The sequence below is a fragment of the Eschrichtius robustus genome, chromosome 15 (assembly GCF_028021215.1).
Source record: "Eschrichtius robustus isolate mEscRob2 chromosome 15, mEscRob2.pri, whole genome shotgun sequence".
Taxonomy (NCBI): Eukaryota; Metazoa; Chordata; class Mammalia; order Artiodactyla; family Eschrichtiidae; genus Eschrichtius; species Eschrichtius robustus.
The window spans coordinates 21,944,314-21,957,178 of record NC_090838.1 but is presented as its reverse complement, the minus strand read 5'-3'; the positions used below and the strand labels follow the sequence as shown (position 1 = coordinate 21,957,178).

At 40.2% G+C, this 12,865-nt stretch overlaps 2 protein-coding genes and 1 pseudogene across 2 annotated transcripts in view; 2 read left to right on the top strand and 1 right to left on the bottom strand.

The window, feature by feature from the left end:
• Positions 1 to 290, top strand: part of RBKS (ribokinase) — an 85,826-nt gene extending 85,536 nt beyond the window's left edge. The window contains exon 8 of the mRNA XM_068564588.1: positions 24 to 290. Coding sequence (XP_068420689.1) covers positions 24 to 107 — 84 coding nt within the window. The 3' untranslated portion in view covers positions 108 to 290. The remainder of the gene's footprint in view (positions 1 to 23) is intronic.
• Positions 268 to 8,766, bottom strand: MRPL33 (mitochondrial ribosomal protein L33). Its single transcript, XM_068564589.1, has 4 exons — positions 8,680 to 8,766; positions 7,806 to 7,824; positions 5,959 to 6,065; positions 268 to 574 (listed from the first exon to the last, which is right to left on the bottom strand). The coding sequence occupies exons 1-4, from the start codon at positions 8,699 to 8,701 to the stop codon at positions 525 to 527; spliced, it is 198 nt and encodes a 65-aa protein (XP_068420690.1). The 5' UTR covers positions 8,702 to 8,766; the 3' UTR covers positions 268 to 524.
• A 1,991-nt stretch (positions 8,767 to 10,757) lies between these two features.
• On the top strand, positions 10,758 to 11,126 carry LOC137777740 (cAMP-regulated phosphoprotein 19 pseudogene; annotated as a pseudogene).
• Positions 11,127 to 12,865: the final 1,739 nt, after the last annotated feature.

Below are 12,865 nucleotides of genomic sequence, written 5' to 3'. Positions count from 1 at the left end.
TCTTGGTTTCTTCTGTGTTACAGCTGGCTCCCTTCTTGCCATTCCTGCTCACTGCTGCCATCTCTGCTACTGCACGGGAGTTCTTTCAAGATCACTCTGGACTGTGACTGCCTTTTCTGTGAAGTACAAGAAAGAGCAGACTGGAAACTCCTGCACAAATCTCACTATGGAAAATTTTCTTTTCTTATATGAAACAATGGTTATTTTTTAGGAATGTAGTTTTTAAAATTTCAAATAGTGGGGGAAAACACCACTAAGAGACAATAGTACAGGCTATTTTAATATTTTTATTAAGGGCTATAAAAATATCCAGAAAGATAAATAAATGTGATGCAATGATGTATGTCCTAATATGAAGAACTTTCTTTCACTGCATTGTTTTCCTTCACAATGGCCTTCAAATCACAGGAGGCAGTGATTCCATGCCATTTCCTCTTCTTTCATTACACGCTGCAGAATTTCTGAATCAGTATCCCGCCCTCAGTCTTCTCATTTATAAATCAAATTCATTTTCAATCCATTGTTTAGAGGGAGCGTATTTTTTTCTGTTCCACAAAGAGGACTTTTTTTTTCACTGTCGGAGGAGAAAAAAGGATTGTAGCAGAAAACTAAAAAGTATCGTCACCATTTTTTAATAAAAATACATATCAGACCATGAGCCCTCTCTTCTTTTACTTTCCTTTGTCATGAGGATGGAGCTGACTTGCTAACTCAGTTCCTCAATCCCAGAGATCAGAGAAGACTGGAGAAAATGGTAAGGAAAACAAGGGAAGGTGCACCAGCCAATCAGTGGCATCCTTGGTACCCCACAAGGTCACATTTCAACCAATGTGAAATAATCAAATTTAAAAAAAGAAAATTACAAGCAAAAAAATGAAAAACAATGTCTTCACCCAGCTAATGTCCACTCTTGTAGGAAGTAAAGCAAGAGCTAGACTCCAGAAAAAAAGCAGTAAAAACTGAGCAGACCACAGAAGAAAAGGAAGCCTGGCTGAAAGAGTAAATACACATTAAACCTTGTACTTTCCAGAAATGGTTTCATATACCCAAATATAAATTTTCAAGTTTGGTAATAGATTTAACATCATAACCCAAATCTTATTATTTTAAACATCGTAACAGAGTACAGTTCTCTGAAACACGCAAAACAAAAATTCTAACTGCCTGGGTGAAAGATTAGAGACTAGATGCTAGGCAATAAGGTTTTCATAGTTCCTGTAACGCCCTATTATAGCACTCCATTAACATCACACATCTCTCCCTCCCTCTCTCTCTCTCTCTCTCTCTCTCTCTCACACACACACACACAAACCACCTGAATTCTTCTTTGCCAAAAAACCAAAAACAGTGCATCCAGGAAGATCCAGGAACTCAAAAGACTAAGACACAACAGCAACTCACTTGTCCCTACCACATAAAGAGATTTTAGCCTTGTTTTTTTGTTATTCTTCTGTATCAATATGGATACCCTGTATATGAGATTCCCAAACTGTCTATGATTAAGAATTAGCTAGAGAGCTTATTTAAATACACTCCTACTTCTTACCTCCACCTCTACCCTAATTCTGGTTCTGTACAACTAGAGGGGGACTGGAAGTCTGTATTTTTTCAAAACCCTCAGATGATTCTGATGGGCAGCTGAAATTAATAACCATTAACCAGTCAACAGAATTTTATCTATAAATTTAAAATACATATTTTATTACTTTGTATATAGGGATATTTTTAATATACTTCAAATCATCTAATATCAAACATAAGTAGGACTGATGCTCCTTCAAAGTCCAAGGAAGACTACAAAGCACTGTAAGACAGTAGTAAAGAACCCAAACAGCTTCCCATCAGACAATGTTATTCATTGCAAGAAATATTTCCCCCATGTTTTTCTACATGGAACTAAAAAATGGATTAAAAAAAGAATTTGTCTCATGGATAGCCAGTCAGGAGATGATTTAAATGACCTTGAACAGAAGTAACTGATGAATATTAGTAAAGCAAGGCTTTATTCATAAAAATTTTGATTTACTTGCTGCATTCCTTCCCTTAATTCAAAGAACAGATATTTAAGTTCACAAAACTGTGCTAGGCAAAGTGGAATTTACGAAAGCGTAAAAGTCCCTGCTTCAATACCAGTATATCATGAGGTGCCTGTATGGATGTCCAGTAAGCCCCACAGGAACCTAAAGATCAAAGGGGACTGGAATGGTGAGGGAAACGCCTCACAGAGAGGGTCAAGTTTAGCCTCTAAAGCAGCAGCAGCATCTGGATGAGCTAAAACAGGAAAGGGCATATAGTGTAGAGAAATGGTGATAAGAGGTTAAGAATGACAGTGTTGACCGCAGGGGAAGGTCCCGATTAAAAAAAAAAAAAAAAAAGAAAACAGACTAATTTGGCTCCATGTAATAGAAAAAATATGGGGCCTGGAGTCAAAAAGACTGGGTTCAAACCTTGGCTCCACCATTTATCTACTGTGAGTCCTTGGGCAAATTTCTCAAAATACTTTTCCTTCAGCTTTCTTCCCTATGAGAGGGATAACTCCATCTCCCTCACAGGTTGCCAGACAGCAAACACTCAGTATGTGTTAGATGAGTTGAAATGACACACTGCTATCCACAATCATAAACATAAATTAATTTTCTGTCAAAATATTTGCTGCTTAATTCACAGAAGAATGAATCTGTCAAGTTCTTTCCCTACATCTAATTTAAATCTATTCTGCTTCAATTAAAGTCTATATTGTCTTGTTTAGTCATCCAAGGAATTAAAACTGACAAGTTTTCATTTTCTTTATAATAAACCTTCATATATTTAACAAAGTTTAATAAGCTTATGCCTCAGCCTTTAATCCTTCCTCCTTGGAAATTTGCATCTAGCTTTATATGAGGAAAAGGAGTTTGAAAGGACTTAGGCTGGTTCTAGCCATAGAGTATACCATAAAGTACTCAAATAATTGGGAATTTTTCCATGTTTCCTTGCCTGATTTCCTTCATAAAGCAGACAAGCAAAACATTACCCTTAAACTAACCATTTATTCACTGCAGTAAAATATGCTGGGAGAACTGCCAAGCTATTTGGTACCCTGGGCAATGGGGCAGGCCGCAAGGCAAACATCACGCAAGCCCCCACGGCATTCAGTAAGTGGGCAGAAAGCCAATCGCTCTGCTATCCCAGAACATTCTCTTCTTCAGAAGAGACAAAGTTGTGCTGTCATGGCTCCAACCATTCCTTATCAGAAAAGCTCTAATCATCTGTTTGAAAGTAATATATGAATCTTTTCTTCCACTTTCAACTTACAGTCAGAACTGTTTATGGTTGTATCCTTTCCCAATCTCAAAACTTAAAATCAGTCTGACAAATAATAAGTTCCTAACACCTCCACACTAACAGTGAAAATTCCAATACATTTTCACACTTAAAATATCAGAGAAGGTTATTCAATCAACATTTATTAATGTTGTACAAGTTCCTAAAAAACTCTGAAGGAGCTAAAATGCTAGAAAAACAGCTACTTTCTTGTAAAGTTCATCACTTCGGGTTTTCACCAGCTGATACAAAGAAATCAGAGGGAGAAAACCACCACACCAATCCAATATCACATTGCTATGGTCTGAATGTCTGCGCTCCCCCAAATTTACATCGAAATCCTAACCTCCAAAGATGATGGTATTAGGAGGTAGGGCCTTGGGGAGGTGCTTTGGTCATGAGGGTGGAGCCTTCATGAATGCGATTCATTCTCTTATAGAAGAGACTCCAGAGCTTGCCTGCCCCTCCACCATGTGAGAACACAGCAAGAAGAACCCCTTCCTATGAACTAGGAAGAGGGCCCTCGCCAGAAAGCGACCATACTGGCACCTTGATCTCGGACGTCCCAGGTCCCAGAACTCTGAGAAAGAAAGATCTGTTGTTTATGAGTCACCCAGTCTGTGGTACTTTGTTATATCAACGCAGACTAAAACATATACCTTATCATTCTAATAATTTTTCCACCATATGAGATATCATCTTGAAATTCAGACTCCTAATTATCAGGTACAAACCTAGAATCCCCTTTTTATTATAATAAAGAATGACCAGAAATCTTAACACCAAAAAAACAGCAGGAAATTTTATTTCTGTTAAAGAATGGAATTTATACCAATTTTAGGCTGACAACTGGGCTTCTCAGAGCCTTTTTTAAATGCCTCCTTACATTGGTACAGCCCTCATTTTTTTTTTAAGGTGGTATTATTTTTGTTTTTCTTAGACATTGACGAATGCAGCATAAAGAACAGTGGTTGTGAGACCTTCCGTACAAACTCTGAAAGCAGCTAGTAACATAGCTGTCAGCCAGATTCGCATTAATGCCCAACCACAGTTCATGCACCAGTAAGTGAGTTTTCGCCTCCTATGAAATCTCTCGATAACAGGTCCATACGTAGTGATTCAGGGCCTAGGCTTGGAGTCAGACAGTCCTGAGTTCAAATTTGTATTTTGTCACATATTTTAGCTGTGTGTCCTTGATTAAGATCCTTGGTACCAGATTCCTAACCTATAACATGCGGTTCAGATTGCCCGGAGAGTATGGGTGCTTATGTTACTATGCATTCACATATCTGAAGACCTGAAGACTTGTGTAGGTAAACAAAGAAGACAGAATTTTCCATTTGGTCTGGTTATTCACAAGCACTAGTTTGTTTCCTTTCTCTCAAGGATCACTGTTTTTGTTGCCTATATTGTCCTTTTGTTGTTGTTGAGTTTCAAGTGGGAAAGTAAATTCGGTCCCATTGCTCCTTCTTGGCCACAAGTGAGTCTAGCAGGTCTTGTTCTTAGTTAAAGAAAAAGTTGATTATGACATTAAGTGCCTATCTTTCATTATATCATGGATTAATTTGGATAAATAAGATTCTAGCACCAGTTTCAACTCTGATCACCAACCAGGTGTCTCACAATTCAACTCAACTCTGACACTATCCGCCTGGAGACAGTAACTCAGGAACAGCCAGATGGAAGTGACGCACAGGGCAAGGTACGGGGAAGGGGAGTGAAGCTTCTGTGCCCTCTCTGAGCATGCCAGTCTCCCAGAATCCCCACGTGATTACCAACCCAGAAGCTCTGGCACAGCCATTATTAAGAGGCAATTATAAAGGGGCTGTTTAGAAGCAAAGGCACAAAAATGAGATGAATGGCCTGCAGTTTTGTTTGCTAGTTAATTTTGCATAAATTGGCTCATGAAATCCAAAAACAGGATAGGCTACCACCAACAGTAATCAGGGTGCTGACCCTTTTTATCTGGACTTGGGAACATTTGTCTTTTTCAGACAAATGTTTCTATCCACTGAGGCCATTTGTCACTTACTATGTCATTTTAGCAGATGGTACAAAACAGCAAATGAAATTTCCTACCCTCCTACTCTAATATATAGACAGCATACTCCTTTAACTTGAATCTGGACCTAATTACTTGCCACTGTTGGGCAGACGACCCCAGCAGAACATTCCCTCCCTTTTTCAAGACTCTTCTCTGTTTCCAGAACAATATCCCCTATTCTATTTACATGGCTGCTTTCTCACCTTCAAATCTTTGGTTAACTATCTCCTACTGGATAGACTTTCCCTGAACCATCCTATCTAAAGGATAAAGGTAGGCTCCACCTCCCCCCAACGTCATCCTGTATCTCAGCATCCTGCTTGTTTCTCTCATAGCACTTAGCATAATTTGTCAATTTTCCTTTCTCTCCCTTCCAAAACCAGACTGTAAGTGCCAAAGCCACAGGTACTGAGTCTATCTTGTGTCTTCGCATATCCCAGCACCTGGGATACTAACTAGCACCACGGTAAACTTTCAATATGTACTTGGAATGAATGCTATAGTGACAAAGGGGCCGCAAAACTGCCAAAGATGTTCAGCATCAATCTGAAAGGGGCATCAGGCCTTGAAAGCATTTGAATTTATTATGGAGTAACTTCTCTGAATCTTACCTACTGGATCATAATGCAAGAGAGTCAGTTTCTCCCGTAGTCGGCTTCTCTTAGTGTTGAAGGAAAAACCTGTTCCAGCTTGGCTCAACATTTTCACCAGAATTGTTCTAAGATTTAAAAGCAAGTTGTTACAAGCTGAGGAAACAGAACAAAATCAGTCATGGGGGGATGGCACATTCTGAGAACCCTATTCAGCAGTATTACTTGTGAGACATCACTTAAGCCTTAAGTTCAGTTCTAAGACAGCCCATTTTTCCATATATCACAGCTTGAAAGGTTCTGATTCCCAAGGTTTGTTCCATTACACAGCGTGCCTTGGTAATGACCTGACCAAAGCAACAAGAACAATCAAACCACACTGTGGGAACAGACTCAGACACCCACCTTTTAGAAAGAGCAGAAGTCAGGAGTGGGGAAAATACGCAAGTACTGGTAACCCTAGCTGGCCAGTCAGGAAGATGGCTGTCTCAGAAGAGCCCTATCTTCCAGGGATGAGTAATAAGAGTAAAATCAGGAAAGGACTGAATAAAGGTATTGGAACTTTTACATTGACAATGTGCAAAACCTTGTTCCCCTTCATATTTTGTTTAAGTTCTAGTCATCCAAAGCATTAAAGTTCATATTTTGCCTCACTGGACCTTTTAATACCTCATACTATTTGTTACTCTTGCACATGTCTTATCTCCCTATGTAGATCATGCTATTTGATTTCTCATCTAATTCCAAAAAAGAATTTGAAGCATTCAAATATACAATATAGCTAAGATATATTACACATCTTTGCATCCCTTTCAATGTACAGCACAGTGCCTCATACTAAGAGGGATATAATATCTGTTGATTAAGATAGACGATAATTAGTCATTCATTCAAAAAGATTCAACAAATATCTATTAAGTGCTTACTCTGTGGAAAGCACTACAGGAAATGCAAAGCCCTGTAAGTCCACATCTGCACCTTGAAGAACTAACAGTAATAGTATGGAAGGTGAGTTGTGTACACAAGGTCTGTAAGGCAAGACATATATGACAAATGGCACAAGGATTCAAACATGACAGGCAGGGAGCATCTCTAAAGAAACTGAAGGCATGGGAGATTCCTACAGAACCTGAAAGTGGGAAATAAATAACTGGATTGTGGGAAAAGCTATAATAATCAATAAAAAATATTGAGGGTAAAACACTAACATACATGTTTTTCATTAACTTTAATCCAAAAAACCTAGTTTTAAGGATTTGTGATGTGTCTTGGGTTGTAAACAAAGGCTGCTTTAGAATTTTTCTATTTTTAACGCAGAAAATCTTACTTCGGTTACTGTCTACAAAATTTATTTTGAAATACCAGTTTGGTATTTATAGTCTCTCTGGTACAGCATGGAATCTTTAGCCTTTGCTATTTTTGAAATGCTTACACCATGAAGGCAAAGGATTACAAAACTCAATAAAACAGGCTCTGTCGATTAATCAAATCACAGCTTGCTCTGCTAGATTCCTGTAGTGGGCTCCAGACAAACTTCCCTTGGTCCTCAATTTGAGGAAACAGAATTGCAGTGGTAGTCCAAAGAGAGCACGGGGACCCTGATGATTTGTTTAGGAACAAGACAGCAAGAGCAACTTTTAGTAAATTATTTGAATGTTCACTTAAGTAGGTCAGTTGGGAAGGAGGGAAAATATTTTTTGAAACAGTTCATAGGGCCAAAATAATTCATCAAGTAACTAATCCTCAAATCAACTTTTAGAAAATTGAAGCCAAATGCTTAATTTAACATAAGGATTCATTGGCAGCAGTGGGACTAATGAATCTAACATAAACAAGTGAAGTTTAAAAAGAGAAAAACTTTTACTTACTTTGACTTGGTCTTGGCAACTTTTTTGTAGGGAGGAAAGAGAAAAGAAAAATAACGATTTATTATCTTGCTTATGCAAAGCTCATATAATGTCAGGATAATCAAAATTATTTAAATCATGAAGTAGGCCATAAATTGTCACTCAAGTAACTACTCCCTAGCTATTAGGGATCCCGTTAGGATTTTACAGAAGCTTTTTAAAAATCCAATCAGACCACCACAGTTCTGGATGTAATGCTATGCAGTCTCTTTTCAGTTGGACTGGTTACCTTTTAAATCTTCCTAAACTAAGATCTGCTCCACTTGCTCCTCTTCTAAGGTGCAAACACTTGCACTAGAACAAGCCTCTTGTTTGGTAAGGTAACCTGTGCAAACTCCAACAACCATCACATCAGGTGGAGAAGTGAAACTAACTCTAACCGGGAAGTCAGCCTGGTGCATGGAAGAACACTGTCTTGGGAGCCAGAGGGCTTCTTTCCCAGCCCAGCTGTATGACCTAGAGTCAATCACTGCTCCTCATTTTTAGAGTTCTAAACGACTGAACTAGAGGTTTTCCCCAGTTAGCACGTCCGGAGATTCTACTGACACACCGCTACAGAGGCCGGGGGAAAGCGCCCCACTCCTGCCGGGCTGACTCTACAGTCCGAACGAACCGCAACTGATCCAAAACCAGCGCCCCAGACCCCCGAGACCCACTAGCCCCGCCGTGAGCGCGGCGCGGGGCATGCCGGGCGCTGTAGTCCTGAAGGCCTGGGAAGTCGCAGCGGCAGCTTCCCGGCCGACGCGCGCACCCCACCCCGCAACTTCCCGGGGCCCGCCTGTCACGGCCTCCCGACCCCGCTGCAGGCCCTGCCGCCGCCTCCAGCCCCACTTACAGGTGACCGCGGACAGGAACATTTCGACAGCAGCCTCGGTAACAGGTCCGAATTCCCGCAACGAATAACTGCTTCCGGGGCACAGGCCTGTTCCGGAAGAGGATTCCGGGAGTGCTCCGAAGCCACGCCCCCTGTGTAAATCTCAGGGCTGAACCCGCCTCTAAGCTGTGTTCTTTACACTCCAGGTGTCTCTTTTGTGGTGCTGGAGTGTGGAGTCCCCTCCCCTTTTGGAGAGGGACTTTGTTATCGCTCGGGGTTCGCGACCCAGACCCTGACTCCTACTTCTGGGTCAGAGTTAGGTGCTTTCCATACATGTTTCATAAATAATCGCAGCCGCCTACATTAAAGCCACAGCAACTCCCTATGTTCCTCAGCCGCTTCAGGCTATCGGGCTCCCGCGTTATTTCCTTAAATTTGTTGCCTTCTTTTGCCTCCTCTGGCCCATCTCCATCTCCACCTAGTTAACATCTACTCTCAGTCCCTCCAGAATTGAGAACTCCACCCGAATATCCCTATTCCTTAATTATATGTTGGATTTCTAGGAGGGCAGGGCCCTGTGCATCTTGTTAACTGCTGTATCTAAGCACCTGCGTGGCAATAGGGACCGAATAGCTGAGATTGGGAGCGCTGACATAACTTGCTTAATGTCACAAAACTAGTAAACGGCAGAGTCAGAATTTGAACCCAGATTTTGTCTGACTGCAAAGACTCATGCCTTTCCCTCTAGACATTGGGACCTAACCACTTTGCCATCTTCCAATCTTCACCTCTCTGCAAGGAACCTGGGCTCCTTCAACACCAGGTACTTCAGCCGAAACCTCATTTCCCAATAATCAGGACTTTAGGATTTTTTCTAATCTGTGATTTTACCTATATATTAAATTTTACAAACATGTGAAAGATTTATTCTCATGGATCATCCTCACTGCAAGTAATAAAATTATTAAAAAGACAAAATGGGGACTTCCCTGGTGGCGCAGTGGTTGAGAATCTGCCTGCCAATGCAGGGGACACGGGTTCGAGCCCTGGTCTGGGAAGATCCCACATGCCGCGGAGCAACTAGGCCCGTGAGCCGCAACTACTGAGCCTGCGCGTCAGGAGCCTGTGCTCCGCAACAAGAGAGGCCGCGACAGTGAGAGGCCCGCGCACCGCAATGAAGAGTGGCCCCCGCTTGCCGCAACTGGAAAAAACCCTCGCACAGAAACGAAGACCCAACACAGCCATAAATAAATAAATAAATAAATAAAAGTTAAAAAAAAAAAAAAAAAAAAAAGACAAAATGTAGCTCTCCAATACAACACAATTTTTAAAATTAGGACTCTCCTTGCCCTTAGTACCTCTAATGGGTTTTTTCCCCCATAACTTAATTCCAGCAACTGAGCACCCTCTAGGTCCCCAAACCCTTCCTTACCTTGTGCAGTTCAGCTGCTGACAAACAAGAGCTTCAGGTGTTCAGGAAGGTAAGGTTTCTTATTTAGGAAATTCCTTTTGGGGATCTATAAGAAAGGAACACAGGACTGGAAGCCAAGGAACGTGAATTCTAGTCTTTGTTCTGTCCCTTAGAAAGTCATTTCAACTCTTCAGACCTCAGTTTCAGGCTCAGTGTGGGCACTGGATCAGTGATTCTCATTCCTGAAGGTATATCAGTCATCTAGGGTCTTTTAAAAGACCTGGATGCCAGAGGAGAGGCCCAGAGTCTGTACAGTATTTCTTCCCCCTCCCCAATTTTCTATGAAGAAGCATTTCGAATATATCAAAAAGTAGAAAGGATAGTATAATGAACAAACTATATACCCAATTCAACAAATGTTAAGATTCTGCTATGTATATTGATGTATATGGAATTTTTTTAAATATGCATATGTATATGCCTACATATATGGTTAGGGCTTTTGGCTAAGCTGTGTTAAAGCAAATTGGAGACATAACCTTGCACTCCTAAATATTTAAGTATCTCTCAAGAATAAGATCATTATAACTACAATAGTGTTTTTATTCCTTAAAAAATTAATAGTTTGGGGGAGAAGCTGGGTAAGAGGGAGCAGTGTGTCCATGGAAGTCCCTGAGGACTTCCAGCCTCTGAGGAGGAGCAGAAGGAAATGGAAGACAAAGTGACTAGTGCAGAGAAAGCTGAAGAAGCAAAATTAAAAGCAAGATACCCTCATCTGGGACAAAAGCCTGGAGGTTCAGGTATTTTAAGGAAAGACTGCAGAAAGGGCAAAAATATTTTGATTCTGGGGATTACAACATGGCCAAAGCAAAAATGAAGAACAAGCAACTTCCTACTGCAGCCCGGATCAGACAGAGGTCACTGGTGACCACGTTCCCACTCCACAGGACCTTCCTCAAAGGAAACCATCTCTTGTTGCTAGCAAGCTGGCTGGCTAATTAAAAGAGCTGAACTGCATGAATCTTCTAATTCCCATTATTTCTCCTTAATATGTTACTTCTCCGCTTTTTATTTCCTTTCACTCACTAAGCCATTTGAGAATTATGGCTTTGCAGGTAGTGGTAGTGTGTATGTAAGGGAATATACATGTGTAGAGTTTTGATTAGTTTAACAGTGCACTGATAAAAAGAACATGTTAGAGCAACATAAAGTAATCTACTTGAAAATAATTGTATATATTACCTAACTCCTAGTGTAGGGCTGGTTCCAACAAGTAACAAGCAAGTTTTACAATTTTAATGTTTTGGCTTTCTTTAATTCATCTTAGTTATAGCTTTGTATGTTACTCTTATTTAATATAACCTCTGTTGTATTGATTTCGTCTGTATTTTCCTTTTGGATTTTGTAAAACAGAAGTTTAAGACCGCAAGTTAGAAGAAAGGTCACATATTTCAAACACAAATAGATGGGGCTTCAAAAGATTTGTATCCTGTGCTTGAACTTGAATGGCCTTAAATCTGTTTCAGCTTTAACAATAGAATTTTACTTGGGCAATATTTGCCCATTCTGGTGTAACTTATGTGACTCTAATGCTTAATAGCTGCTGTTGAAGCTACTATTCCTATTCAGTTTTATAGTGTTAGAATACCTTTTGTTGTTGAAGATGTGAATGAAGTGTGCACGTGCATTGACAGTTGAATTCACTTTTGTGCCATTTTTGTAAATACAGTAGTTTTGCACAACCTCTCAAAAAATAATTAATAGTTTCCTAATCTCTAAGCCAGAGGCAAATTGTCTTTTATGACTGGTTTCTTCAAAAGCAGTGTCCAGTCTGGGACTTCCCTGGCCGTCCAGTGGTTAAGACTCCGTGCTTCCAATGCAGGGGGTGCAGGTTCAATCCCTGGTTGGGGAATTAAGATCCTGCATGCCATGTGGCATGGCCAAAAAATTTTAAAAAATAAAATTGCAAAAAAAAATGTCCAGTCAAGGATCATACATTATCTTTAGTTGTCATAAATCTTTAATCTCTTTCAAATCTAAAACAAAACCCCTCACTTTTTCTTTTTTGTGATACTGAATTTTTAAAGAGACTGAGCTAGTTTCTTGTGGAGTGCCTTGAATACTGAATTTGTCTGATTGTTTTCTTATGTGGTCATTTTACTTATTCTTCTATCCCCTGCATTTCCTGTAAATTGGAAGGTAAGTCTAAAGGCTTGAGTAGATTTCATTTAAAACACTTTTGACAAGAGGACACGATGCTCTCAGCTTCATATCCCAACATATCAGGAGGTCCAGAATGTCAGGCTGTCCCCCTGCTAGTGCTAGGTTGGGTGATCTCTAGATCTCTCCGTTGTAAAAGTAGATTTTCTTTCTCTTTGCAGTTTTCTGTAGGGTGGTACTTTGGCATATGAGAATATCCTGCTCCCCAAGAACCTTTCCTCATGGTTTTAGCATCCATTGATGATCTTTTTATGACTCAGGAATTACATTTGGGGGTACACAATGGTAATTTTTCTAACATTTAACTTCTTATTCATTTGCTAGCTTTCTTCTGTAAAGAAGAGCTTTCTAGGGACTTCCCTGGTGGTCCAGTGGTTAAAACTCTGTGCTTCCACTGCAGGGGATTCTGGTTTGATCCCTGGTCGGGGAACTAAGATCCTGCATTTTGCATGCCTGTGCAGCACGACCAAAAATTTTTTTTAATTAAATAAATAAATAAATAAAAGCAGAGTTTTCTATAACCAGCTGAGGCTGAATTATAGTTCCTCCTAAAAAGTCAGGGTAAATGCTAGTTAT

What these genes read in the sequence shown, in the direction of transcription:
- MRPL33 (XM_068564589.1), bottom strand. Translation starts at nt 8,701, where the DNA reads ATGTTCCTGTCCGCGGTCACCT. An exon ending in CTTGCATTATGATCCAGTAG is followed by an intron (nt 575 to 5,958) that starts GTAAGATTCAGA and finishes CTCCTCCGACAG; the next exon opens with TGAAAAAAAAAGTCCTCTTT.